Source organism: Gymnodraco acuticeps, unplaced genomic scaffold (assembly GCF_902827175.1).
Source record: "Gymnodraco acuticeps unplaced genomic scaffold, fGymAcu1.1, whole genome shotgun sequence".
Taxonomy (NCBI): Eukaryota; Metazoa; Chordata; class Actinopteri; order Perciformes; family Bathydraconidae; genus Gymnodraco; species Gymnodraco acuticeps.
In genome coordinates this window covers 1-26,928 of record NW_022990721.1, presented here as the reverse complement: position 1 = coordinate 26,928, position 26,928 = coordinate 1, and the positions used below count along the sequence as shown (strand labels likewise).

Here is a 26,928-nt window from a genome sequence, read left to right as displayed (position 1 = left end):
CAGACGTAGTTAATTACTAAGTTATTATCCTATCCGATAATAATCCAATTCAGAGGCAATAATGTAATACATTATTTTAAATATATATTATATATTTATATCGTTACAACCGGCCCTTTGAGTGCAACCTTTATGCGAATGTGGCCCGTGATGAAATTGAGTTTGACACCCCTGGTCTAAAGCTTTGAAGTGTGGTACTGACATACTTTAACTAACAGAAAAACCTCAGTTCAGCTTTAACATTCAAAGTCAACATTTTTGAAAAACCTAAAACAATTTGGAAGCATTTTTTGGCAATAATGAAACCTGGTTGTACATGATATGCATCGTGAACACTTGACCACTAATGCACTCCTGTTAAACGTCCTGCATGTGACGTATTTGTTTTACACTGCATATGCATGCACACATTTTGATACGTGTTGCATTTTCATAAATTACAAACGCTCAACGGTGCTCCTTTTTGTTTCTGAGATACAGCCATATTCTAATCGTACTATATTTTCGTCTTTGGGCACAATGTTTTTCCTTAAAATATAATAAAACACATAAATAACATAAGTCCAATGTCCCCACACACTAAACAAACTATGAGAAGAAAAACGTCATTTCAGCCAAATATTTTGACTGATTTTGACTTTTCCAATTTTAGCTTGCATAGTTTTCAGTTCAAAAATAAGGTTCTGCTAGATGTAGACACTTCAAAATAGTTGTAAATTAGGGCATTCCCATGCACGATCCACAAAGGTCTAAATGCAGCTTCCCAGTTAAACTATAGAAGAAGAAAAATGTCTGAAGCCCGTTCCACTTCATGAAGTCATTCCCACATTTCTACAGAGCCCCATCACACTATCTAGAATCAATGCATGTTTCCAAAACAGATCTACATCAGTCATCTCTGATAGATACAAGCAATCTACAGGAGTCACATTGTTGTTCTCTGGGGGGGGGGGCTGCATGAGGATTGCTTAGGGGGTGCAGAGGAGCTTTTCTTATGCTAATGCTGCTGCAGGTTAACTCTCACAGAACACAGACTGCACCTCTCACTCTGCAGCCTGCTGCCGGCCTCATGGATTACTTTGATCCAACTCCATTGACTTCTATCCATTTGGGAATACATTTTTACAAATCGTGCGCCTATGTGGACAAAACAAAGCATGCACATAACATTGGTTTGCGTTAAATACGATAGAATTGAAGCAAAGGCAGTGCAATTAAGATAGAAATCCTCCAAAGTTGTAGTTTTTGCTGCTTTTTCTCGATTGCCATAGAGTCCACTGTTAGGGAAAGTGAGGAAAATGAATGCGTATTATTGCAGCTATCCTTTTAGCACAATAGTAACCCTCTGCTCAGCTAAAACCTTGAAGGAGCTTCAAAGGTGTCGTAAGGAGACGCTGCTTCTCCTGCAGAAAGGGTGTGGTCTCAGGTGTTGGACAGGTAGAGCCCTCCCCCCTCTCTCCTCCCGGTATATATGACCTCCCAGAAGATTCCTATAGAAGCTCCTGCCTGTCCACTTTGCATCCGTCGTCCACATCGCTCCTTCAGAGTGACGAAAAGAGATTTGTGGAATCCTGGAGCCAGTGGAGCAAACAGCAGCAGCTCTGCTCAACCTCAGCGCCAACATGTTGTACCTGGAGACGGGCTCCACCACGGCCTACAGTGAGGTAAGGCTTCCTGTAGATGGAGCTCCATGGGACAGTGAAACACCACAGAACAGTTGAAGGCCTTGTGGGGCCTAAAGTTAATGTCAGTCCTCTAAATAATCAGAAATGACTTGACACTGGATGCTTTTGGGGTAACCAACGCATTTCATTTTGAATTTGTCATAGATTTTGCTCATTTAAAGCGAGTGACGACTACTAATGAAAGACTAGAAAACGCGGGGAACATGGTTTTGCATTTGTGTGTGAGTGTGTGTGTTTGCGTGCACATCTGTGTGTGAGCAGGGGAATGTAAACACCTGGAGGTTTTCTTTTTTCTCCTGTGAAATGGCTGCTGTCTGGCTTTGCTGTGATTTGAAGAGTAGGAGCGTTGCATCTGAACATTTTCCAAAAGGCGTTGGAGGGTTTTCATTTTCTCCGTGCCGTAAAGTTTGAGCTCCTTTCATTGGAAACTATTAAAATATAAAGAATGCCAAAAGTAAATGAAAGAACGCTCCTTATTGTGAAGTCATTAGAAACTTTTTATGATAACATTTTGTTGGATTAAGATGGGAGTTTTCCTTTGCTCTTAGCGCCTCTCTTTAAGACGCCTGAAGTTTACATTAAACTCTTTTGTTCTTTGAAGACGAAACAAATCGCAAATGACGTTTTTAATTCATCAAATTGAGGAATGTTTCTCAGTTTGAGAAGAAAAATCTGATTCCCATTTTTCACTCTGAAAGTGCAAGCGTCGTGATTGATGGCTCTGTGTTTGCACGGTAAACACCTGGAGGAGGTTTAACAGTGAATTCAATGATAAGAAGTTTGTACAGAAATTACTTTCAGATTATTTTTTCTCAATCAGAAGACATGACATTATTGTGATTTTGGGACGTTTGTCTTTTCATCAGTTTAACCATCATTTTGCCCTAGCAACACAGAAAGAATTGGGCCTTTCAGCTTCACAGTATTTGTCTTAAAGTGTGAAAAACATTGCTTTAGTTTCAGGATTTTCTGTATTTGCACTGAGACTTTAGGCGTCTTTTCTGTAGTGACTTCTTGTGTCTCGCTCCTTGTGTTTTTCACCAACCCTGCATCCACACAGCGGCGCGCTGATGGATCCTCAGATTGCAGGTTGCAGATAGCAGGTGTGTCAGGTCACTGTCTTTTAAGTTGTTGAGCAGGGGGTCTTTAAGTGGTGTCCGGCTCAGGGTGTGTGTGAGGGGGGTGTCGGGTTCCCCCAGCCTGCTAGGAGCCGCTGCCAGGCGCTGCTGTTTAGTCCAGCATCATAATTGCTTTAATGGTGTGTTGATGTAGATACAATCACCTACTCTGCCCACCCCAGCAGGTATAAAAGGTGTAGATAGACCCCCACCCCAGCCCCCACCTCACTTCACCTCACCCCCCCCACCCTGTTGATCCTTTAATGCCTCCCTCCCCTGTGGTCACTCATCACGGTCCCCTCGATGCTCTCATGCTAAGGGTCACCAGAGAGTGGGAGTTATTCCCCCTCAGGCCGGGTCTGCTCTGGTTCCTGTCGTCTGTTTTATCACCGAACAGCAGCACTAATGCCCTCTGTGTCTCCTTAAAGGCTTCGGAACATTTTGAGTTTTTGCGCTATTTTGCTTTCATAACAAGACTTTTTTTAGCCTGGTCAAAACAAAACATCCAAAATACATATTAAGATGTTTATTTCACTGTGTGTCTGTAGATTTCTCCCTATAAGTAATAACGCCTTATATGCTTTTCTAAACATAGCTTTTAAGAAAACTTGTAATGCTAAATATTATTGTCTTAATGTAATGTATGAACTGGCGAGGTTTCATGGTGATATCTATTGATTTTTGACGCTATTCACCTGTAGTGTACAAAATGGATGGATTTTACAAAACATAGCAAGGCTGGTTTCTCAAATTGTGTTTTTTCTACTACTCTGCTGTTTAGTTTAATTCCTATCTATATTCTGAAGGTTATTCAGAGGGCTTTGTTCACACGTCATCAACAGCCTGATTTATAGAGCATCTTATTCATGACTGACTGTTGACAGTACCTTCTGATTTATGGAGTGATACGAAGAGATCTCCAAAAACCTTTGACTCTAATATGTGAAAAAAAACTGACTTTTGGCTTCATCGGATATTCAAATGTCTGTTATGTAACGCAACCTTTTCAAATGTACAATTAACATGTATGCAACTGTGTGACTTTCATAGCGTTGTTTAAGAGTCTTATGAGAAGTGGAACAGGATTTTATTGGCTTGACATTCTGCCTGCAGTGTTGACAGAGATGACTTTATAGAGAGCTGCAGGATGATTTTTTTGTGTCGCCCAACCCTGGAGATAGCTCACGGCTCATTGGGATTTTTCCATTGGATTGTAGTGGAAAATAAGCTCTGTGGCGAACAACACATTATGACACTGACAAGACAATCTTCTCAAATTACGCACATGCAAAAACTAATGTAAGAATTGAAACGAACAACAGTACGGTTGCACAACTTCACGTCACCACGACTCAACTAAAGGTGGTGCAGAAATGCTGACTCTTTTCTGCACCATCATGATCTGAAGCCTTTCAACACGGTTGTTCTTAATAATCAAACCATTGTTTGGACAGTATTTTAATTTGTTTAACAAGCCTAAATGACACTCTTAAGGTTTCTACAAAGAAATACTTATCCTGACAACATATTAGGTTCTTAATGAGGTAGTTTTCTTTTGTGGGTAATGCAAAAATAAATGTAAGACTCCGGGCTAACGTTAAGTTGCATTAATGCAAATTCTGGATTTGAAAGCCATAAGATTATTAAGCAAATTACTTAAAGCAATAGTGTTGATCATTAGGAAACACTTTAGTAATATTTGCCTCCTTGGGGCATTTATCTTGCATTACCTACACCACAAGAAATACCTTAAATGTGACACCATGTCATTACCCTTTAAGCTAGTGCTGCATTGTGTGTTTGAATAATCTGATATGTGTAGGAGATATGTCAGATCGTAATCAACAGACTTTTATTCTGAAGTCTCCTCTCCCTGCCGACCCCAGCACTTATCTCAGACAAAGAAGAGCTGAAAAACAGACTGCACCACCTTTTAAAAGCGTTATTAAAGGCTGTTGAGGATGTCAAGCTGCTGATTTACCGTGTTCCCAAAGGCCTCGACACACACGCTGTAAACACAAGGAATTTTTAGGAGCAGTTGAGGTGGTTATTAGATGGTTTTCTGTATTATAGTGGAATAAGATCTGATGAAAGGTCTTTTTAAAGCTTGATAGCCCAACTTCCACTCGATTAAACATTAAAACACGATGAGCTCAATTATCCTTTAATTCATTCAGCCCAGCAGCAGCACTCTCCAGAGCCCTGTAGTTAATGGGAAGTATTCAATGTCAGGCTTTTCTTCAGAATAATAATTTGACTTTGATAATTGGTGGCTGTCACTCGCTGCTGCTGCACAGTTCAAAAGAAATCACTGATATCATGAAGGTGACTTACAGGAAAACACCGCCCAGCAGGAAATAAGTCACCCTTTAGTTCACATGAAGAACACCAACTATTCACCTTCTTTTCATTCACATAGGATAAAAGAACATCATTTGAATTATTGAGTCAATTATTCTTATTTTTTGTCACTTCGGTTTGAAGCATATATTTAGTTCTCCTCTGAGATGGATAATCGTACATTACATTACATTACATGTTACTTGTTAGACGCTTTTATCCAAAGCGACTTCCATACTCAATACTGTGGACAATCCCCACAGGAGCACTTTGGGGTGAAGTGTCCCAGCGACACAACGACATGCTGACTGCAGTGGGGTTTGAACCTGTGCTCCCCTGATCCCAACGCACAACCCACTGTGCCACACGCCTCCCTCGTACACTTATTTGTATACCACTGATAGATTTAGATCTATCTTTTAAGTGTTTTTTTTGCCTTAATCATGTACTGTATATACTGTACAGCTTTTAACTGGTCTTATTCTGCTAAGTAATGTCTTCAGTTGTAATGCTTGTGTTGTCCTGTTAAGATGGAGTATAAAGTTGAAGGAAATAATAGTGCAATTACCTGAACTACCTTGTTAATTATATTACTTGAGTAAATTAACTTAGTTACTTTCCACCACTGCTCTAAGCCCTTTGAGTTTAAACCTTTATATGTGTGTAATTAGCCCATTGTAAGGGAGTGTGTGAGGAAGGCTGGAGGGTCTACTCCAGTGTGTGTGTGTGTGTGTGTCCCACTTGTCCTTTAACACCTGCATCCCCAGTATAACTCTCCAGGCAGCTCCTATATTCCTAGTTTTTTTTAGTGGTGGTGAAGCAGCCTCGCGCCGCACACACACACACACACACACACACACACACACACACACACACACACACACACACACAAACACACACACACACACACACACAAACACACACACACACACACACACACACACACACCTTGACCCCCCTCCTCACACAGCTTCACCCGCGGCGCTCTGCACATGTATGTGCGGTTCACCTCTCTCAGGTGTGTCTGTCTGTAAAGGAGCAAAGCTTTAAATGTCAGGATTACTTCACCCACAAAATGACCATCTGACCAGTGTTACCTTGCATTTCTGGAGAAAAAAGTAAATGTTTAATAAAGTACATTTGTAACAGAAAAACTATTCAAAAACATCCATTTACAAGCAACACTTCGCAGGCCTTCATCTAATGTGTTATAATAACTTGCATGAAAACATTTGCCCATTTGCAAGTCAAATCTTTTTTACATTCTACCCAAATGAGGAACTGCGTATCATTTACTTACCGTCTGTTACCTTGAGCATAAACAATCTTATGTTGTACAGGTGAGCAAGGGTCCAAAGCTTTTTCTGAATAAGGTTTTAGTGGAAGTGAATGCATGCAAGAAAACACCATTTATTTCTCTCTAAGAACTTCAGGTAAATGCGTGAATTGGCAAGTGCTGACAACTGGTGTTTATAAAGTACATATAAACGTACATATTTGTTCATCGTGGGTTCCTTTGTTTGTAAAGGCTTTTTTAGATGTGGGTTTGCCTCCATTTACTTTTCATCATCAAGACTTTTCTCGATAAACTTCACTCACAGTGGAGGTGTCTTAAAGGTGACACGGTTTGAGTAACTTTGAGGTTGAAATGCTCCTTTGATAGGGAAATGACCGCAGTAGTCCGGTGGTCATCTTGCCGCGGCTAACACCTGGCAGAGTGAGAGGTGTGAGGCGGACAGCTGTGGTCGGCCGTGCTTGAAATAAACAAGAGGCCCTGCAGAGATTAATGGTGTTGCTGTCTGAAGAGCGAGGGCCATGGCACCTCGTCCAGGAATGTGCCGTTTATAAATGGATAGGAATGGGCTGAGAGGAAGGGGCTGGCTGCGGCCCAGGTGTATCTCCATCCTGCTCACAGCACACATCTAATACCACTCCTCTGTCTGCATAGCTGCGACACCGCATTGATCCATCCCAATAAAATCTGACTTTTAATAGACACAAAGACATATCTGAGAGTCAGGAAAGAGTTAGACTGTAAACACAACTCAAGGGAAGATGGTTTATGTGACTCTCAAAGTCAACTTCATTGTCAATCTTTCAGGTTGTGTGTACAGACAGAGAGATCAAAACACCGTTTCCCACCATCCCAAACACAAAAACAAATATATATAAGAATATTTATATACCTATATATATATATATACACAATCAAAAGACACATTTATACATATGCACACATTAAGACCTAAATAAAAGCACAACAATCAATCAATAACTCTGCTGTTACGAGCATTTCTTTTGTTTTGGTCAACCAGATCATCACTTCCTGTTGTTTAAAAAAACACACTTTTTTACATTTTACCCAACAGTTATTGGAAGCAACTGATTATATAAACGTTAACAACCTTAATATACAAGTTTCATGTGACCTTGTCTAATTTGCAGTGACATTTTTCATTTTTGAACCAAACCCAGATTAAAACTAAAGTAATGAGCCTGTTTTGAACAACATGTAAGAAGTAGAAAGTACAGGTATTTGAGTTCAACATGTAAGAAGTAGAGAGTACAGGTATTTGAGTTCAACATGTAAGAAGTAGAAAGTACAGGTATTTGTGTTCAACATGTAAGAAGTAGAAAGTACAGGTATTTGAGTTCAACATGTGAGAAGTAGAAAGTACAGGTATTTGAGTTCAACATGTGAGAAGTAGAAAGTACAGGTATTTGTGTTCAACATGTAAGAAGTAGAAAGTACAGGTATTTGAGTTCAACATGTAAGAAGTAGAAAGTACAGGTATTTGAGTTCAACATGTAAAGAAGTAGAAAGTACAGGTATTTGAGTTCAACATGTAAGAAGTAGAAAGTACAGGTATTTGAGTTCAACATGTGAGAAGTAGAAAGTACAGGTATTTGTGTTCAACATGTAAGAAGTAGAAAGTACAGGTATTTGAGTTCAACATGTAAGAAGTAGAAAGTACAGGTATTTGGGTTCAACATGTAAGAAGTAGAGAGTACAGGTATTTGAGTTCAACATGTAAGAAGTAGAAAGTACAGGTATTTGAGTTCAACATGTAAGAAGTAGAAAGTACAGGTATTTGTGTTCAACATGTAAGAAGTAGAAAGTACAGGTATTTGGGTTCAACATGTTAGAAGTAGAAAGTACAGGTATTTGTGTTCAACATGTAAGAAGTAGAAAGTACAGGTATTTGAGTTCAACATGTAAGAAGTAGAAAGTACAGGTATTTCTGTTCAACATGTTAGAAGTAGAAAGTACAGGTATTTGAGTTCAACATGTAAGAAGTAGAAAGTACAGGTATTTGTGTTCAACATGTAAGAAGTAGAAAGTACAGGTATTTGAGTTCAACATGTAAGAAGTAGAAAGTTCAGGTATTTGTGTTCAACATGTAAGAAGTAGAAAGTACAGGTATTTGAGTTCAACATGTAAGAAGTAGAAAGTACAGGTATTTGTGTTCAACATGTAAGAAGTAGAAAGTACAGGTATTTGAGTTCAACATGTAAGAAGTAGAAAGTACAGGTATTTGTGTTCAACATGTAAGAAGTAGAAAGTACAGGTATTTGTGTTCAACATGTAAGAAGTAGAAAGTTAAAAGTCATCAGAAAAATAAGTAGTGGAGTAAAGTACTGATACCAGAAACATGTACTGTTTCTTTACGGATCGAATAACCTCAAGTTCCCCGGATAACTAACGATGCCATGTCTTTGTTTTGTCTCCAGTCGCAGTACACGAACCTGGGTCTCCTGAACAGCATGGATCAGAGCATCCAGAACGGAGGCTCCACCTCCACCAGCCCCTACAACAACGATCACTCCCAGAACAACGTGGCGGCACCCTCACCCTACTCCCAGCCCAGCTCCACCTTCGACGCCCTCTCCCCCTCCCCCGCCATCCCCTCCAACACAGACTACGCCGGGACACACACCTTCGACGTGTCCTTCCAGCAGTCCAGCACCGCAAAGTCTGCCACCTGGACGGTAAGAATCACATATCACAGCATTAAAGGTCACCTATTATGCAAAATCCACTTCTTCATGTCTCTTCTACATCAACATGTGTCCCCTCTTCTTCATGTCTCTTCTACATCAACATGTGTCCCCTCTTCTTCATGTCTCTTCTACATCAACATGTGTCCCCTCTTCTTCATGTCTCTTCTACATCAACATGTGTCCCCTCTTCCTCATGTCTCTTCTTCATCAACATGTGTCCCCTCTTCTTCATGTCTCTTCTTCATCAATCTTCTTCATCAACATGTGTTCCCTCTTCTTCATGTCTCTTCTACATCAACATGTGTCCCCTCTTCTTCATGTCTCTTCTACATCAACATGTGTCCCCTCTTCTTCATGTCTCTTCTACATCAACATGTGTCCCCTCTTCTTCATGTCTCTTCTACATCAACATGTGTCCCCTCTTCTTCATGTCTCTTCTACATCAACATGTGTCCCCCTCTTCTTCATGTCTCTTCTACATCAACATGTGTCCCCTCTTCTCCATGTCTTTTCTACATCAACATGTGTCCCCTCTTCTTCATGTCTCTTCTACATCAACATGTGTCCCCTCTTCTTCATGTCTCTTCTACATCAACATGTGTCCCCTCTTCTTCATGTCTCTTCTACATCAACATGTGTCCCCTCTTCTTCATGTCTCTTCTACATCAACATGTGTCCCCTCTTCTTCATGTCTCTTCTACATCAACATGTGTCCCCTCTTCTTCATGTCTCTTCTACATCAACATGTGTCCCCTCTTCTTCATGTCTCTTCTACATCAACATGTGTCCCCTCTTCTTCATGTCTCTTCTACATCATCATGTGTCCCCTCTTCTTCATGTCTCTTCTACATCAACATGTGTCCCCTCTTCTCCATGTCTTTTCTACATCAACATGTGTCCCCTCTTCTTCATGTCTCTTCTACATCAACATGTGTCCCCTCTCCTTCATGTCTCTTCTACATCAACATGTGTCCTCTCTTCTTCATGTCTCTTCTACATCAACATGTGTCCCCTCTTCTTCATGTCTCTTCTACATCAACATGTGTCCCCTCTTCTTCATGTCTCTTCTACATCAACATGTGTCCCCTCTGTGGAAAGAGACTCTGAAAGTTTCAGGAACAAAGATTCTCTCTCTTTTGATCCATTTCTATAAAAACCTGTCTGAAAATGAGCTGATCAGATTTTGGCCACTTTATGATGTCATCACGATGTTTTGTCTTGTGTAACCATTAGCCAATCAGCAACCAAGGTAACCCCCCCCCCCCCCCCTTATCACCTGAATCTCCTCCTAGAGCTCCATTGAGTTCTTTGTAACCAAATGTCTCTCAGAGGGGCGTGGGGAGGGGCTCCTTATTTTCATCTAAAGTAACAGACAGAGAATCAGCACTTTGGAAACAGGGCTGAAACAGAGGGGATTATGGGTAATGCTGCAATGATCTGTTTGGTGTTTCAGCCAATCAGAGACAGGTTCTGTATATATCTGAGACCTGTGATATATTGATGAAAAACAGTATAATAGGGGACCTTTAAGATGTAGTGTTGGAACATTTCATATTGCATATATAGCTTTTTTGTGTTAATTATTACACTGCCATTTTTTACTGCACCTAAAGTGGTATCCAGTACTAGATATAGAAAATAATGAACACTTGAACTGTTGAACTCATCAACATTGTGGTAAATACACTTGATAAGATCCATGACCATTCACACATCTGCTCATTAAATATGAAGCCAGTTAATTAAGTGTTCAGACATCCTGGCCTCTCTCCAAACAAATAAATAAGTCAATTAATTAAAATGTGTTATATCTTGTTTTTAATCAGTACAAAACCAAAGGTGTGAAAGTAGAAGATTTCTTAGCCTCGGGCAGTTTCCAGGCCAGCCCGGTTTAGACTTGTTTTTATACTTCTTGTAGCATTAAAGTGAATTTGATTTTCTCATGTAACCCCTCAGCCAGATTTCAAAAACACGATAATCAAAGAAAACGGTTTTAGAACGTCCCCCATAAGGCTCATTTAATGTCACACACCTGTAGGTCAATTTCACACAAAGCAAGGTAAGTTAAATTCACAATATACTGTAAGTATTACTCTTCTTCTGCTGAACACTTCTGTGAGTCTCAAACAAATAACTTTTTGGCACATGTCAGTTCTTCACATAGTTTTAAATGTGTAATATGCTAGTCATAATAAATATGAACCCACAGAGACACTTTTATGCTGCAGCTGTCCTCGGAGCAGCTCATCTTATGAGGCTGAACTCCTTATCTGATCAATCGGCGCTCCAGGCAGATTCAGGTTGCACACATTTGGCAGAAGAATGTCACCTGAGATGAATCGCCTCAAATCATGAGTAAAGAGAGGCATTTCTTCCTCAGGCTCACATCACACAGCACCTGATGAAACACTGATGAGGGGGGTCTCACTATAACCCTAAAGATCCTTTAAAAAGTTCAAAAAGACATTGAATTAATTTTGTTAAAGGTCACCTATCATGCTATTCGTAGGCAATAGCATAGCTCTCAGATATATTAAAAAACATGTCTATGAAGTGTTTTGCTCAAAATACCAAACAGATCATTCTAGCCACGCCTCATATCCCTCTATTTCACTTCCTGTTTCTAAAGTGCTGATTTGGGTATAAAGCTTTAAAGAGGAGGGGTCTGAGCTCATGCGGGACCCGGCAGCTACTGTCTAAACTAAATGCTGCCGTGATGAAACGCCATATCATGGATTATCAAGGATTCTCTCTGAAACAGTTTGGAGCTCAAAGGCTTTCTCTCTTGCCGGTTATACCACAAGGTGAGTTCCTTTTTTACTTCCTGCTTCTTCACACACATGCTCTCCAGTACAGGTTAGCTCTGAGTGTTAGCGATGCTAATGTAAACACCGACCATATTACGTCCAAAACAGTCGGGCATTGTTTCTGATAGCAACGTTTCTGATTGGGCCGTGGGTCCACATTTCAGATATTATGTCATATCGGACGCAAATCTGGATCATCTCCGTTGTTCCCCGTTTTTAGAGATTTGGGTACGGAGGAAAAGAGAGAGGGTTTTATTTTCTGACGCTGCGTGAGTTCCCTGACGCACCGGGGACACATGTTGATGTAGAAAATACATCAAAAAGTGCATTTTGCATGATAGGTCCCCTTTAACATAAGGCCTTTATTGGGATTAAAATAATTAAATCAATCACTAGAAAGTCTAGAAATGCTAAGACCTTGGAAATAGGAGTTCATGAGTCGTTTGCTTTGTTAAATCTCTAAGTAATGTGTAAGATCTACTTTTTAAACAACATTTTATTTAATTCCTTTCACATTAACATCATGCAGATCAAAATGACTGAACCAACAGCACTCATACTCATTTTCTGGCCAGAAAGCGTGGTGAAGTGAAAATGTAACAGAAATTGTCTTTAAACTAAGATTTTACGCCATTGCATTGATGAAAGGCAGTGAAAACGAGGTTCTGTGTATTTTACAAGTGTCTTGTCAAGAAGGAGAGAAAGTGATCATTTTGTGGGTGAAATAATCCTTTAAGTGCTCAGAGGAACATGGTTCTAATCCTGAAATATAAACTCTTACTTTAAATTCTTACATTTTCTGCCTTTTGCACGAAAAAAGTAGACGGAAATAATTACGCCTTCCTCCTCTTGGTCGATAAGTTGACTTAATTGTCTCCAATTGGTCATTTTTTAAACCTTTTTACATGCATAATGACTTATTTGCAGGAACACATCTCTGACAAACACAGCAAGTGATGCTTCTGCATGATTCTTTGCGGACACATTTCCTTTTGTCTATTTAATCCTACATATAATGAGGATGAATGTGAAAAACTCCTCCTCTATTGTCCTCGAACACACCCTAACGTAGCTGTTGTTGATCGTGTTGTTGTCGTGTGTAAACTGCAGTTGACTCCCAGCCTCCTCTCAGGCGTTAGATGACAAAGGTGGACAGTTGGTCCAGGTGTGGTGATGCAGCTCAGTGATGCTCCTAAAGCTGCACAACCCGCTCCTCCTGCTCTGTCATTACCGGACAGCTGTTGCATCACCTGTTGTTAATGTGTCTCCTCTGCAGACTCACATCTTTACTTTAGAGTATTAATGCACCCTAGCGGGCATCGGAGGTGGCGGAGGTGTCCCCGTCACACAGATTTGTCCCGCGTGTGGCTTTGGTTACAATCGCACCGCATTACAATCGAGTATTTGTGAATGGTATTCTCGAGATGCAGTGGCGTCATGTCGAAAACTGGCATTTAAAGGATAACACCGTAAAAATCACTGTATATGTTTGCAGTTATGATCAGGACTGATGTTAATTAAAGGATTTAACCAATTAAAAGTTGAACATATAAATGTATAATATTTTTAGAGCTGTTTAAAAGAAGGGACAAGTTTGATCTCTTAGAAAACAATTTGGGAGTTGAAAAAGAAAAATCTCACACTAAAAAAAAAATGCATTATCGACAAATCCAAGATGTTCAAACATAACAGGATATACAGGAAATAGTCAAATTATATATATTTTTCCGATTCAAATTAACGATAGTTTGATGTAAACAAAGTAGCAGTTTAAATTATGAATATTTGGTCGTTATATATATATATATATGGATGGATATATATATCCAGAATTAATGAAAGATCGATATCGAAACTCCTGTCAGATTTCTCCTGACTTTGTAAAATAAATAAGAGGTAAATGGTCATTTTAAATATTCATAATTAGTGAAAGATCGATATCGAAACTCCTGTCAGATTTCTCCTGACTTTGTAAAATAAATAAGAGGTAAATGGTCATTTTAAATATTCATAATTAGTGAAAGATCGATATCTAAACTCCTGTCAGATTTCTCCTGAGGGACATTTAGAACCTGCTGAGCTGAATGCTGTGATTTAATGCCTTCCAGTCTGAACTCGGGGAGTGCTGGCCCTCTTCCTCAAGGCCACGCCAGCCGACTGTGGGATCGTGACATTTACCAGATTCCCACCCCGCCTCACTCATCCCTCTCATTTTCACAGTCCAAAAACAAAAGTGTTTGTCTTGATGTGTAACTGTGAGCAGGTTAGGAGTGTGGTTTGAGAGGCACGCCCCGCAGCCTGAGACACTTTACCGTCACTCGCTGGGTCCCACAGTCACAACAGATGAGGCAAGACCAGTCTGATTGGTCTGATTCACATGGAGCAGTTGTTTATTATTGTAGCAATAAGTGAACAGTCAACTGCACACTGTCTGTACTCCTCTAAGGAAACGTATTACCTCAATATATGCAAAAAGCACTTTACATTTTTCGGTACATTTTCACTCCCTTGTCCCGTTTTAAATAAATAAATCCAGATCAAATGTTGGTCCTAGTGCCAACTTTAAATATATCTCTGAAAGATGAAGAACAACAACGATAGCTTAAAAAGTTGCAGATGAAAAATGTATGCACAAACAGATCTGTAATGAACTATGGGGTCATTGACATTATTAACGTCACAAATTACTATAGTCATTGCATTTAAATCACAATTCAAGACTACAAAGTTGAGTTTCGAGTCCTAAACAAGTCATAATGCACTCGTCGCAATACGTTATACCCCAAAGTATCTTTAGTTTCATCTTTTCCAACAAGCTCTCAGTAATGTTCTCCATGGTCCCCTCTCACACCTTGGTTGGATGCTGTCACTTTTAAACACAGTGGATTTAAGGAAATCATTTTGTAGCACACTTTTTAAATAACATAACTTATAGATCTGAGTTTGGGGAAAGTTGTGATGTCTTGTCAAATGTCCAAGATAAGTCTAGAGCCATATGTGTAGAAGTCTAACTTGATTTATGGTCAAATTCAAAGACATCGAATCAGTTTGAGTCCACACCTCTGCTGTTAAGCCCGAGGTTTAATAAAACCGGTTCATTCAGGTTTAAATTAATGGATGAGCTACAGAACGTGATCTTTGTTTACTTATTGTTCTCAAGTTGATCTCTTAGATTAACAGAAGGTGTTTTCTCATGTAGGAGAAAAACACATTGACTTCCTCCAAACAAAGAGTGACACCATCTCCATGGCCCAGAGAGAGTCATTCTAAAGATTTGGGATTATTGTTTCCCGTCACAAACGAGGCTCCTACACCTGGTTGTTTCACGAATCCCAAATAATCTCATCCCAATATCTCTCCCTCCGTCCCGAACATTTCACCCCTCAGATTTTCTCTGCTAATGCTCTCCGTTTGAAGTCCTGCGGGATCTTCCACAGGACTTATGGACTGTGTGTTCTGTGCTTTTTGATGACTGTTCTTCTGGAGACACACCTAATCCTCAACCCACACCTTAACCTCTTCCCGTCTGGCATGACACACACACACACACACACACACACACACACACACACACACACACACACACACACACACACACACACACACACACACACACACACACACACACACACACACACACACACACACACACACACACACACACACACACACACACACACACACACACACACACACAGGTGCATCATTTCCCAGAAACCTTCCTTCATTGTTTCCTTGTTGGCACTGACCATCAATCCTAACAGTATGTCACTTGTGTTTACTTCATGTCTGTGGAGGATTACCTTTCAAATGTATTTACGTTATTTCATCTACTGTGTCTCGCTAATGCAATGATACTGGTTATGAAATGGTATGGTCCGCTCTAGGGGGGGTTGAAATCTTCTTTCCATGAAACATCTTTTGAAGCATGTAGCTTTTATACTCTTAATTATCCCCAAACTCCTTTCACTCCCTCTCTAAACTCCATACAATAACATACTACTTTATTTCCTTTAGACATCTGAAATGCATCTTGCACCACTGCAGCTTATTTTGCAACATCCTGGACAAATATGTAGAATGCGAGACATGGAACTAGATAATAACATAACAATCACTGGATAGAATAAGACCCGTTATCCTACATTTGATCTGGGATTAAACTCGTAGTTCATTTTAAGGATTGACAGGTGCATACAAACATTGCTTCAGTCTAATCTTATTAAATAATGAAACCTTGTTTTTCAGATATCCACTCTTCAGGATGTGGCTGGGGTTAGGGACAATGTGAACATGTTGTTATTGTATCTTTTATTCAAAGAGTTTCTGAAAGGGTTAACCTATGAGCAGACGCCCAGGTCAAACGAATACCCGGGTTTAATATGTTTTACCTTCCTTTCTCCTCTAAATGAATGGAGTGTGGCCAATGAGGCGACCATTGTTGGCTCCCGATGCGACCATTGTGCGTCTGAAGATTGGTGGTGTTTGCCGTGCGTATTACCTGCCACCACATAAGGGGAGGAATGTCACGGTGGGGGCTCTCGCTGCAGAGCTGCAGGGATTACAGTAATGGATTGAGGGCCTGTAGATAATACTCGTGTAAATACTGCGTGCCTCTTTCCTGAACCCTGTGCTCTCGGAGTGTCTTTTTGAGAGGAGTTAAGCTTGATGGTTGCATCTCACATTGCGCCGGAGGAAAAAGGAGGTGGAGGTGGATAGCTTGTGAATGCTCAAAGAGAAGAGTGTTCCAGCGAAAGCCAGCAAGACGCAGCTTGTCCGGGGAACATCTGCGGGCCGTCCCACGCTTCACGAGATGGGGCTGAGACTTGTTTGTGTCAAGAAGCTTGTCACGACTCGCCCATCACAAGAAGAGAGACGAGCCCTAAGAGCTACAGATGGGAAAAGGTGCAGGGGAATTTTTTTTTTTTTAAAGGCAGGGTTGAAAATGTTTTTTTTTATGATATGGGCGATGGGATTTCTTTATAATCGTCATGGAAAAGCCCATTCTCTTAAAGTTTAGATTACAAGATAATTCTTTTTAATAAACAACCCAACCTGCAGCAGAACACAGGGTCGTGCTGTTGTAAAAGAAAACTGATTTGAAGAGTATTTTTTTGGAGCAATTCCCTGACTGAGGGATCAGATTGAATAACTTATGGCTTCTCTAAGTACAGAAGAGGTACAGTCAATACAGCACAACAGAAATAGAAAGATCCCATAGGCTAAATGGGTATGAAGAAGCTATAAGGTTATCGGAATATAAAAAAGGTATTTATTAAATAAACTGCTTTTACACGCCTTGAAACACAAACGCTCTGGAGACTTAGGAGTGAGTCGTTCAGTTTAAAATGCACTAAACGTTGCTATAGTTGCGGTTATTTTGACTCCTGGTGAAGTCCAGGGTTCGACTGGCTAACCCCGAGTGACAGATGAATATTTGACTCTTTCAACGCCGTCCACACAAACATGACAGCACATGTCAGCGTACAGGTTGGCCTCAGGACGGGTGTCATCACTCAGTGTGCTCAAGATAAGTGCTGCAAAAAATAATATTTGTTTTAAAGACTCAAACACTGAGAAAAATCGTCCAAAAAAACACTTTTACTCCTATTTTCCTCCAGGAAGCAGGTGTTTCCCCTCAGTTTAGGAGAGGAGAGGAGCGTTATTGTTGAATTAAACAGGTTTGGGAGAAGCTCCGGGCAGGACGTGACTTGTCAGGTATGAAGAAGACAAGACCAGAGGCGCCACTCGGTGCTTGTTTAAGGCCCGATGTTTGTCAGGACTTGACTTCTGCATGCGCCCGCAGCGCCTGTCAGCAGCACAGGAACGCTACAGCTGTGGGCCTGCCTCGACCTGCACGCAAGGGAAGTGTGTGTGTGTGTGTGTGTGTTAGAAAGTAATTGCACACATGCACCACTGTACAGAACAAATTGTATGTTGCAGATTATTATAACAACATATTTTCATTATCACAGCAGCTTAAGAGCTCGTTCTCCGTCGTGAGGTTGTGTTTGTAAACGCAGACACTTTTAGGTTATTCACTTCTTTTTGTTTTTGCCACATGTACGTGAGTGGATTGTGAGGCGACGGTCCCCCGGGCATTTAAGTGGAAAAGGCCAAGCCAACTCTAGTACTTTGTGAAGCAACACACACACACTTTAATGTTGTTTAGAATCTTTTTGTTGTTGTTTATGGTTAGTTGTTGTCTCTTTATGATCGGCCTCATTACTTTGTAGTTTTTGTCTCTTATTAGTCCTTTGCTCTCCTTTCATTGGAGGGTGAGTCTGGTGCACTCTGCAGCCATGTTGCATCTCTTAGTGGAACATTTAGGACTTTCATTTTGTGTCTCTTTTTGTGCCGTTTTCTGTCTCCGTGGTCCCGTTGTCGCTGTGATTCTCTGTAATTGTCTTCGTTATATATATTTGTGTCTGTTAGTGGTCTTTGGTCTCTATGTAGTGATTGTGTCTCTTTCTGTTGACTTTGTGAGCCTTTCAGCTGTTCCGTCGTCATTTAATGTCACATTCTTTTCATTCTAACCCTCTTCCTGTTTGGAACATCTCTGTGAATGACATGGTGTAGGTGAAAGCCAGGGGCCCCCTGACACTTTGGGCCCCTCGCTATCTAACCCACTAATCCCTCTTTGCACTCGTGCCCGTTTGAAAGCAATGCGTCACGTGTGCGTCTCACAGAAACATTTTCTTTCAAGCAGTTGTGATTAAGCAGCTCTGTATTGTGCGCCGTGTGTGCAATTCACAATGTGACCAATGAAAGGCTCATAATTACATGTTAACACCTGAGCACCGCGCCCTGTGTGAGCCACCGAATCCCATCATTCAACCCTCGTCCTCCACCCTGCGCTCTGTTAGCTTTAGTCAGCAGCAGCTCCTCTCTCTCTGCTGAGCAAACACAGCAACAGCAGCAGCACATATTTGTGTGTGTGTGTGTGTGTGTGTGTGTGTGTGTGAGCGCCAAAGTTTGTACCTCCAGGGCTGGGATGGTCGTGTATGTGTGTGTGTGTGTGTGTGTGTGTGTGTGTGTGTGTGTGTGTGTGTGTGTGTGTGTGTGTGTGTGTGTGTGTGTGTGTGTGTGTGTGTGTGTGGGTGTGTGTGGTGTGTGTGTGTGACAGTAGGATATGATCTAAACAAACGCTCTGCCTCTGATTAAATCTCTGCGTTGTTTTCGCCTTCAGCTACACAAAACCAACACCCAGTAATTATTGCAAACATACGCACTGACCCGTTACAGTTACATCTTCATACTGGTTGTGGAAAAGCTTATTCTCTTACAGTTTAGACAACACACTTCGAGTTAACCAAACATCCCCTGTACAGATACCTGCAGCAGAAAATGGGATCATCAAGCTTACATCAAATCCTTAAATTAACTTTTTAGATAACTTCAATGTCCTCCTTATTTGAATTAGTTTCAATTCAAGTATAGCAGCGTTATATTCAATACAACAAAACATTCAAACATAGAATTATACAATAGGTGTGTGTTGTCCTCGCACATTTGATTTAATACGTCCAGGAACAAAAACGTTTGATGTCTTTAAAAAAACAGTTTTTGTAAAAGAACACTTTGTTTTAAAATGTTCTTCATATTTCTCACTTTTCATTCGGTGTGAAATGCTCTAAACTCAGTTCTCTGTCTTTGACCCTTCACACAGCAACAGCTTCATTTCCACCCGCCCCTCCTCTCCACCTCATTTAGCTGACTGACAGAGGCGTACGAGGGGATCAGGTTAGGAGCGAGAGGACAAACATGTATCTGTTCTTTTTTTGTGTGGAAAAAGCTGCTTTGATTGTCAGGGAGAATCAGTTCGGCCATTGTGTTGACATACATGTGCCTGAGCTGGAATCAAAGGTGTACAAACAAAAAACAAGAACACTTTGGTTGTATTTTGATTATCTTAGCGTCTGCTTTACGGCTGCAATCAAATCTTTGTTTTCATTAGTGATCAATCGTTTGGTCCATACAATGTAAGAGTCCTTCTCAAAGTACAAGACGATGACTTTAAATGTCAGAAAGCAAAAAACATTGACTTTTATACGATTTAAAACAGAGAAAAGCACCAAAACTTCATATTTACGAGGTGGACAACAGCATTTTAACACATTCACGTAAGAAAATGTATCAATTTCTCACAATATTTAGCAATTATTTATCTATTGATCGACTGATAATAACTTTTTTTTTAATTGTTTTGCACTTTTGAAGCTGACGGTACAAAATGCTCTCCATGGACACCTTGCAAACAAAACAAAAAACCCAAGCATACAGTTTCTACAGTTAATGTATTTGTTCTTAAATGTCTTTTGTTTTTATTTTTAAGCACTTTGAATCTCCACGTGCTGAAAAGTGCAATATAAATAAAATAGCCTTGCCGTTCAAAGCCCATAATACCTGCAGCTACATTCTGCTTTTACTTTCAATACTATCAAAACCTTGAGCAGTGATTAACGCAGCACAGTGCCCAGTCACCTCATAATGCATTGTTTCATTAACTTGTCTGTATTAGTGAATCCCGTGTTTAGTAACTGGGCGATAATGTGCTGTTTTGGTTTCGTCCTGATGAAAGGAAAAGTGTTGCACGCCCGCAGAGAAGAGCAGAAAGGCTCCGTGCCAAGCTTGTGTAACGTTTAAAGACACAAACTGGGATGAGCTGCTTTTTCTTTGGAAGCAAATTTAATCGTAGTGGAATTTTTTTATGTTGCATTGTTTCTGAAACAGCCCCGAGCGGCTTTCGCAATGTTCACCTTTATTTGCTCAGAAATGAGGCGGACGGGGGGGGAAGAAATCCCCCTTCCACCTCCACCTTTACCCAGAGTCTCCTCCTCTCAGGGGATTTAAAGCTCTGCACACACAGCAGTGATTTCTATGGTTTGTTTACACAGTTGGGTTCTGCCCATTAGTAACAATTCAGTCTTTCTGATGGCTTTCTGGTTATCAATCCTAACAGTGCCAGGGATCAGCGCGCAGCCATTATCCTGCAGGAGGGGCGCACGAACCCTCAATGTGAGAACACAGATCCCTCTAGTCGTTAGTTGTGTTTACCTTCACGTATACTAACGCCCAATTTGATGTATTGCAGTAGAAAAGCTGAATGCAAACGGACAGATTTGATCAAACGTCCTCAATTCTGGTTCAAGTTTCTACGCTGGTTTTTGCTTTTAAAGAAAAGACAGGTGATGCCATTATAGAAAAACATCTTTGCTGTCTTACAAACATTTAACTTATCCGCTGTGTTCGCTGTCGGATTCTTATCAAAAACTTTTTATTTAATCGTGCAAAGGTAACGTACTGCACCTGCATGATTTAATGGCAGAGGTGTGGCTTAAGGTCACATCACGTGTGCCTTTTGACTCGAAAGTATTTCAAAACCTCCCCCCCTCCCCAAGGATAAAGGTTGAAAGCATCCAATCAATTTGGAGGAGAGAAACACGACTGACTCAGCTGCATCGTCACATTATTCCAAAGTAACTTGGGAAAAAGCAATAAAGTTGACGTTCACTTCTATTAATTTCAGCTCTCCAGAGTTTTCCAGAAACATAAAATGGCTTCCAGGAATAAAATCAAAGAATGGGAAGTGTATTGGTCTTCAGTGGTTTTAAAGTGAATTAGTAACACGACAAATCTGTAGAAACCTCCAGAATTATTCTTCCAACTCTTTTCACATGAGCAAACTCTGACAGGTTCACACACTTTACTCACGAACGTCACACACACACACACACAAGGTTACAGAGCACAAGGTTAAAAAGGGAAAGAGATAATTTTGTTTGCACACAAGCATTCGTCAAAAACTAAAGTGTGCAAAACGTGAAGCTTTGAAATGGCATTTTATTAATTGAGTGCATTATGATCTGTGTTAGGGCTCTAACTCAAAGGGTTTTCCGTCTTAACTTGGGACGTACAACACAATGACGTCGCCCTGTTTGAATAGTGTCAATAAATATTGGATGCAAGTAAGGACAATACTCATCACAAATTTGTTTTTTATTTCATTTGCTATATTTTGTAGCTCTTATTTATGATATATTCAAAGTATCTACTAGGACTTTGCTTAAATCACGCTGGTATCACTATACTTTACATACTTAACACTTTAAGATATTTTGGTGGAAAGACTTACCTCTGCTTATTAGTGACCGTTTGGTTTAAAATGCAGGTTTCACAGTAACTACGTCATAGCATGTTCGTTGTTCGGTGAATCTCAAAGTCTTGTTCCGCTTTTATGTGAACATTCTTGTTTTCAAATGGCTCATCACGTCTATGGGTACCAGGGCTGTCCCGAATACCATTTTTCAGGCTCCGGATATTCGGTAGTAATCAGCAGCGAACCGAAGTATTTCGGTGTATTCACGGCATTCATTTTGTTATTCTACAGTATTGTTGTTTTATAGTTATTTGTTAATGTAACCCAATTTGTGTTCTTTGAAATTGAAAAGGATATCGCATTGTGTTTGTTACTTTCGTTGCAGTTGTATGTCTTAAGTGTAATTTGGCTTGGCTTCCTATTTGTGGACATGCTTTTATTTTGAAGGAGAGTTAGCGCAGTTGACAGGAAGTTGTTGTTGCTATGGAAACAACGTGACGGAGATTAATGGAGAAAAGTAATATCTACATATAAAGACGGAGAAAGTAAACGATAACGTTTATGGTTAAGTGTTAGCACCCCCCGAAGAGGCACAAGCTCTTACGTTGATATTGGAGATTTCAATAAATTCAATTTGAGAAAAAAACGAATCCGAATAACGAAATAGAAACCCGAATAGTACTCCAACGAACGAATATTCGGATATTCGGGTACAGCCCTAATAGGTACCAGGGATCAACATACTTCCCAACTCCTGGCTTACAGACTTTTCAATGTAGGTCATTTTACCACAGTTTGGCCCCAGACAGATCTTTCTAGACCTTCTTCATTCCTGCACAAAGTAAAACTGACTTAAGTTGAAGGAGGAAGCCCTGCTCTGGATGATGAGGGGCCATCAGATGCTTTTAGCCCCCCCTCACCCCTGAAGATGAAAGAGACCATGCTTGGAGTTTAATTGCTCCTGGAGGGGTCCGTTTTTTATGGCGCTCCTCCACGGAAGTCCCAGAGGCTCTCGTGAGATCTTTGAGGTTTCCCCACACACACTCGCAGCTCCAGAACCTGTGTGTGTTTATTTAACTCATAATCACAGTCTTGTCTTTAACCCTTTTTATGCTTCGGGGAAAAACAGAAGTCACGGTGCTGCCAACAGGTGGTCGATAAAATTCACCCATTTTTGGAAGCTTTCAAATTGCTTCAACTTTATCGATTAAATTGTTTTGTTTTTGGTAATGGGTTAGATTTTTGACAGATTTTGCTATGAAGTAATTTTCCATCTTCAGTCCGTTGGCACTAGGACACATTGCACAGTCTCACTAATCACACTAACAACTATACAAGCAGATCAACGCATGGAACAACATATAAATACCAGCACACTTATTAGTTTAACTATACAATTAAAATGCATTTCAACAAAAAATAACATTTGTGTAAAAAAATCTACAGGGTGTATTACATGAAAGTGGAAATTAGACTTTATTTGGTAATGATAATATATATAATATATATATACTATATATGGATATATGTGCCATAAACATATGTAAGTGAAGACACTCCTCTGAGCTCACGAGTACGATGATGGTGATTCATTGATTTCATATAAAACGTATTTAAGGCTTATTTAAAAATATATAATAATAATAATAACCGGAGTAGAACAAAAAAGCATTCAGACAAACAGTCAGACAGACAAAACAACAAATAAACTACGATATATAAAAAAATGTTTCCAGCACAGTCTTATCCTCTTGTGTTTTCTCTGTTCGCAGTACTCAACAGAGCTGAAGAAGTTGTACTGTCAGATCGCCAAGACGTGTCCGATCCAGATCAAAGTGCTGACCAACCCCCCGCAGGGCGCCGTCATCCGAGCCATGCCCGTCTACAAGAAGGCGGAGCACGTGACGGAGGTCGTGAAGCGCTGCCCCAACCACGAGCTCAGCCGCGAGTTCAACGACGGTCAGTACACTTTGATTTATTAAACGTTATCCCTCATGTGTCACTTCAGTTATCATCTGCAGTGGAAGAAAATCCAAATGAACCCTCAGTGAAAGTAAGAAGCACAATGTCCTGAATCATGATGTTGTTTTCTCCAGGTCAGATCGCTCCTCCCAGCCACCTGATCCGGGTGGAGGGGAACAACCACGCTCAGTACCTGGAGGACTCCATCACCGGGAGGCAGAGCGTGTTTGTCCCATACGAACCTCCACAGGTGAGCGTCTCCCATTCTGCAGACAGGCACCTGAACGCACCGCCAGCCACACTTCACCACCTCGCATAGATATCGGGTGTTTCTCAATGTCGAGTACGCTTGCTTGGTAGCACATGTCTTCCGAGTCATTTGCTTCAGAAGCGAGGCAAGAATCCTTCCTGGCATTCGGAAGACGAAGAGTGGAACAGGCGAGCAAGTGTGCAGGTGTGCGTCATATGATAGGCCCCGCCTTACATTGGTCCGTGCGCAAAGCATTGTGGGGATTTTACTACTACACATGTGCAGCCTCGAAATTTCTCGCTACGAAGTACGCCGGGCTCGGTAGAATTCCAAGTATGCTGGACATTGGAACAGTCCTTCGGCGCCACTCGATGGCGTAGTATGCTTGAAATAGTGGCTCTGGAGCAGCCTTACTCGACATTGAGAAACACCCACAGACTCCATGTGAACTCAGACCTAAAAGCCTCTCCATATGAGCATGCTTCATTTTAATGCAGGCTGCACAGAGAAAACATTTTTGATATTTTATTTTCTTCATTCAAGGTGATGGAGAAAAAACATCCTTTCACTTATAAGTAAATATGAATATGGGATTTAAAACGTGACACATTTTTGGGAAGAGACATAATTTAAATATGCAGAGCTGTGCATTTTTAGAGCTGGAAATAAAAGGCAAACACTTCTTGAACTGCATTTACACACACTTAGATGCATGTTTAGTTGTTTTTCTGCAGGAAAAGTCTCTGAATCACTTAAAAAACAACAAATATACAGCAACCTTGTCTCAAAAATATTGCAGTTGATGAGGAGAATATTGTCATTAGCAGTGGCGAACCGTGTCTATCACAACTGGACCTTCTGTAGACGCCGCCGCCCCCCAAGATCTGATTGGTTGCTTTCTTTTCTAACACAAAACCACTGAACTGCATAGTGCATGGTCCGAGAAGGACAAACAAATCAACGTACCACTGTGATATTACAGATCATCAACACAGATACCATTCTCATTTATTCATTTTATTACATTTTATTTGTATAATTAAATAAAGTGTTCCTGGGTATTCTCTGAATACCTTGAAGGCCCTGACGGTTCGCCACTGCTCATTAGTGACCAATAGCTTTTCAACGCAGCTTTTGTAGTAAAATGCATCTAAAAAACAACAACTCACCATCCGTGTTGTTCTCCTCTCTCAGGTGGGCACAGAATTCACCACAATTTTGTACAACTTCATGTGCAACTCGAGCTGCGTGGGGGGGATGAACCGACGCCCGATCCTCATCATCGTGACTCTGGAGACCCGAGAGTAAGACACCCTCACAGCCAGCCTCAGGTTCCTGCAGGTAACCGTCTGCTCCGTGTCTCACCTGCTGTGTTTCCCTCTCAGTGGTCAGGTGTTAGGCCGCCGCTGCTTCGAGGCCCGGATCTGCGCCTGCCCGGGTCGAGACAGGAAGGCGGACGAGGACAGCATCCGCAAGCAGCACGTGACGGACGGCTCCAAGAGCGGAGACGGTACGACGCTTTATGATATATTACAATATTAGGACTATGTTAGAAAATGTTCACTCGTCCCCGGCTTGAGCTTCAACCTCAGGATCCATGTATCTGTGATCCTCTCCGAATGGAAGTAGTCATCACATACAGAGCATCAACTAGTTCCTGAGCAGTGTCCTTCACATGCTGATATCCAAGAGAGGGAGTTACACAGTCACAAGATGGAGGAATAGAAAGCAGTATTCAATGTTTACTTCAGATTAGCTCCACGTCAGAAATGAGCATTCTTGATGTCTCTCTCCATAGAGGCTGAATCATCATGTTAATCACATAGCTATCATCTGCCTCAAACAGTCCTGATGCTCTTCTAGGTCATCACACATCCTGTCATGTTCACAGCTACAGTTGATACCTTTGTTATCACGTTACTCTCATGTTGGAAGAGGACATTCAGTGTTTTCCCAACAGACTAAGTTTAGCGTAAAGATGGCGGCGCTCACACTCTTGTCTCCTCTCCTCAGCTTACCGCCAAGTATCCCACGGCATCCAGATGTCCACCATCAAGAAGAGGAGATCCACAGACGAGGAGGTGTTCTGTTGCCTGTGAGTGTTGATTTAAAACAGGCTGTACTGTATTTCAAGACATATTTAGGGTACATACAAATGTCCATTTATCCCAATATCATGCACCTCTTATTTATACACAAGCAGAACTCAAGCACAGCATACAAGTGGAAGCAGTGCTCCACTCCGTAAAACTGTTTATGAAAAGGTGTGATAAAGAAAATGTAATAAATAAAATACAGGTTTATCATTTGCTAATAGAAGTGCAGGCCTATTAGATTTCCATAACCATTTAATAAAGGTTGCTGTACTCGCACCACACATTGAGCTATTCCTTCAAACTGACCGTGATCCCTTATTTTGACTTCTTCCAGATCAAAGGCCGTGAAATTTATGAGATTTTGGTAAAAATCAAGGAGTCTCTGGAGCTGATGCAGTATCTGCCTCAACACACCATCGAGTCGTACCGGCAGCAGCAGCAGAACCTCCTCCAGAAACAGTGAGTACTCGCTCTTATTCAGCAGGAAGGACACTATTGTTGTGTCACCATGAAACATGTGCTGGGTTTCTTCCTGAAGTGCATGTTTGTTTGCACAGAACGGCCTGCAG

At 40.9% G+C, this 26,928-nt stretch overlaps 1 protein-coding gene across 1 annotated transcript; it reads left to right on the top strand.

The window, feature by feature from the left end:
- Nucleotides 1–1,476: 1,476 nt before the first annotated feature.
- Nucleotides 1,477–26,818, top strand: tp63 (tumor protein p63; the record flags this gene model as incomplete). The annotated part of the gene is given in 8 exon segments (XM_034231678.1): nucleotides 1,477–1,664; nucleotides 8,876–9,133; nucleotides 23,824–24,010; nucleotides 24,148–24,263; nucleotides 25,458–25,567; nucleotides 25,649–25,773; nucleotides 26,277–26,358; nucleotides 26,694–26,818. Coding segments are annotated over 8 exon segments (954 nt in total). The 5' UTR covers nucleotides 1,477–1,622.
- Between the last annotated feature and the right edge of the window lie 110 nt (nucleotides 26,819–26,928).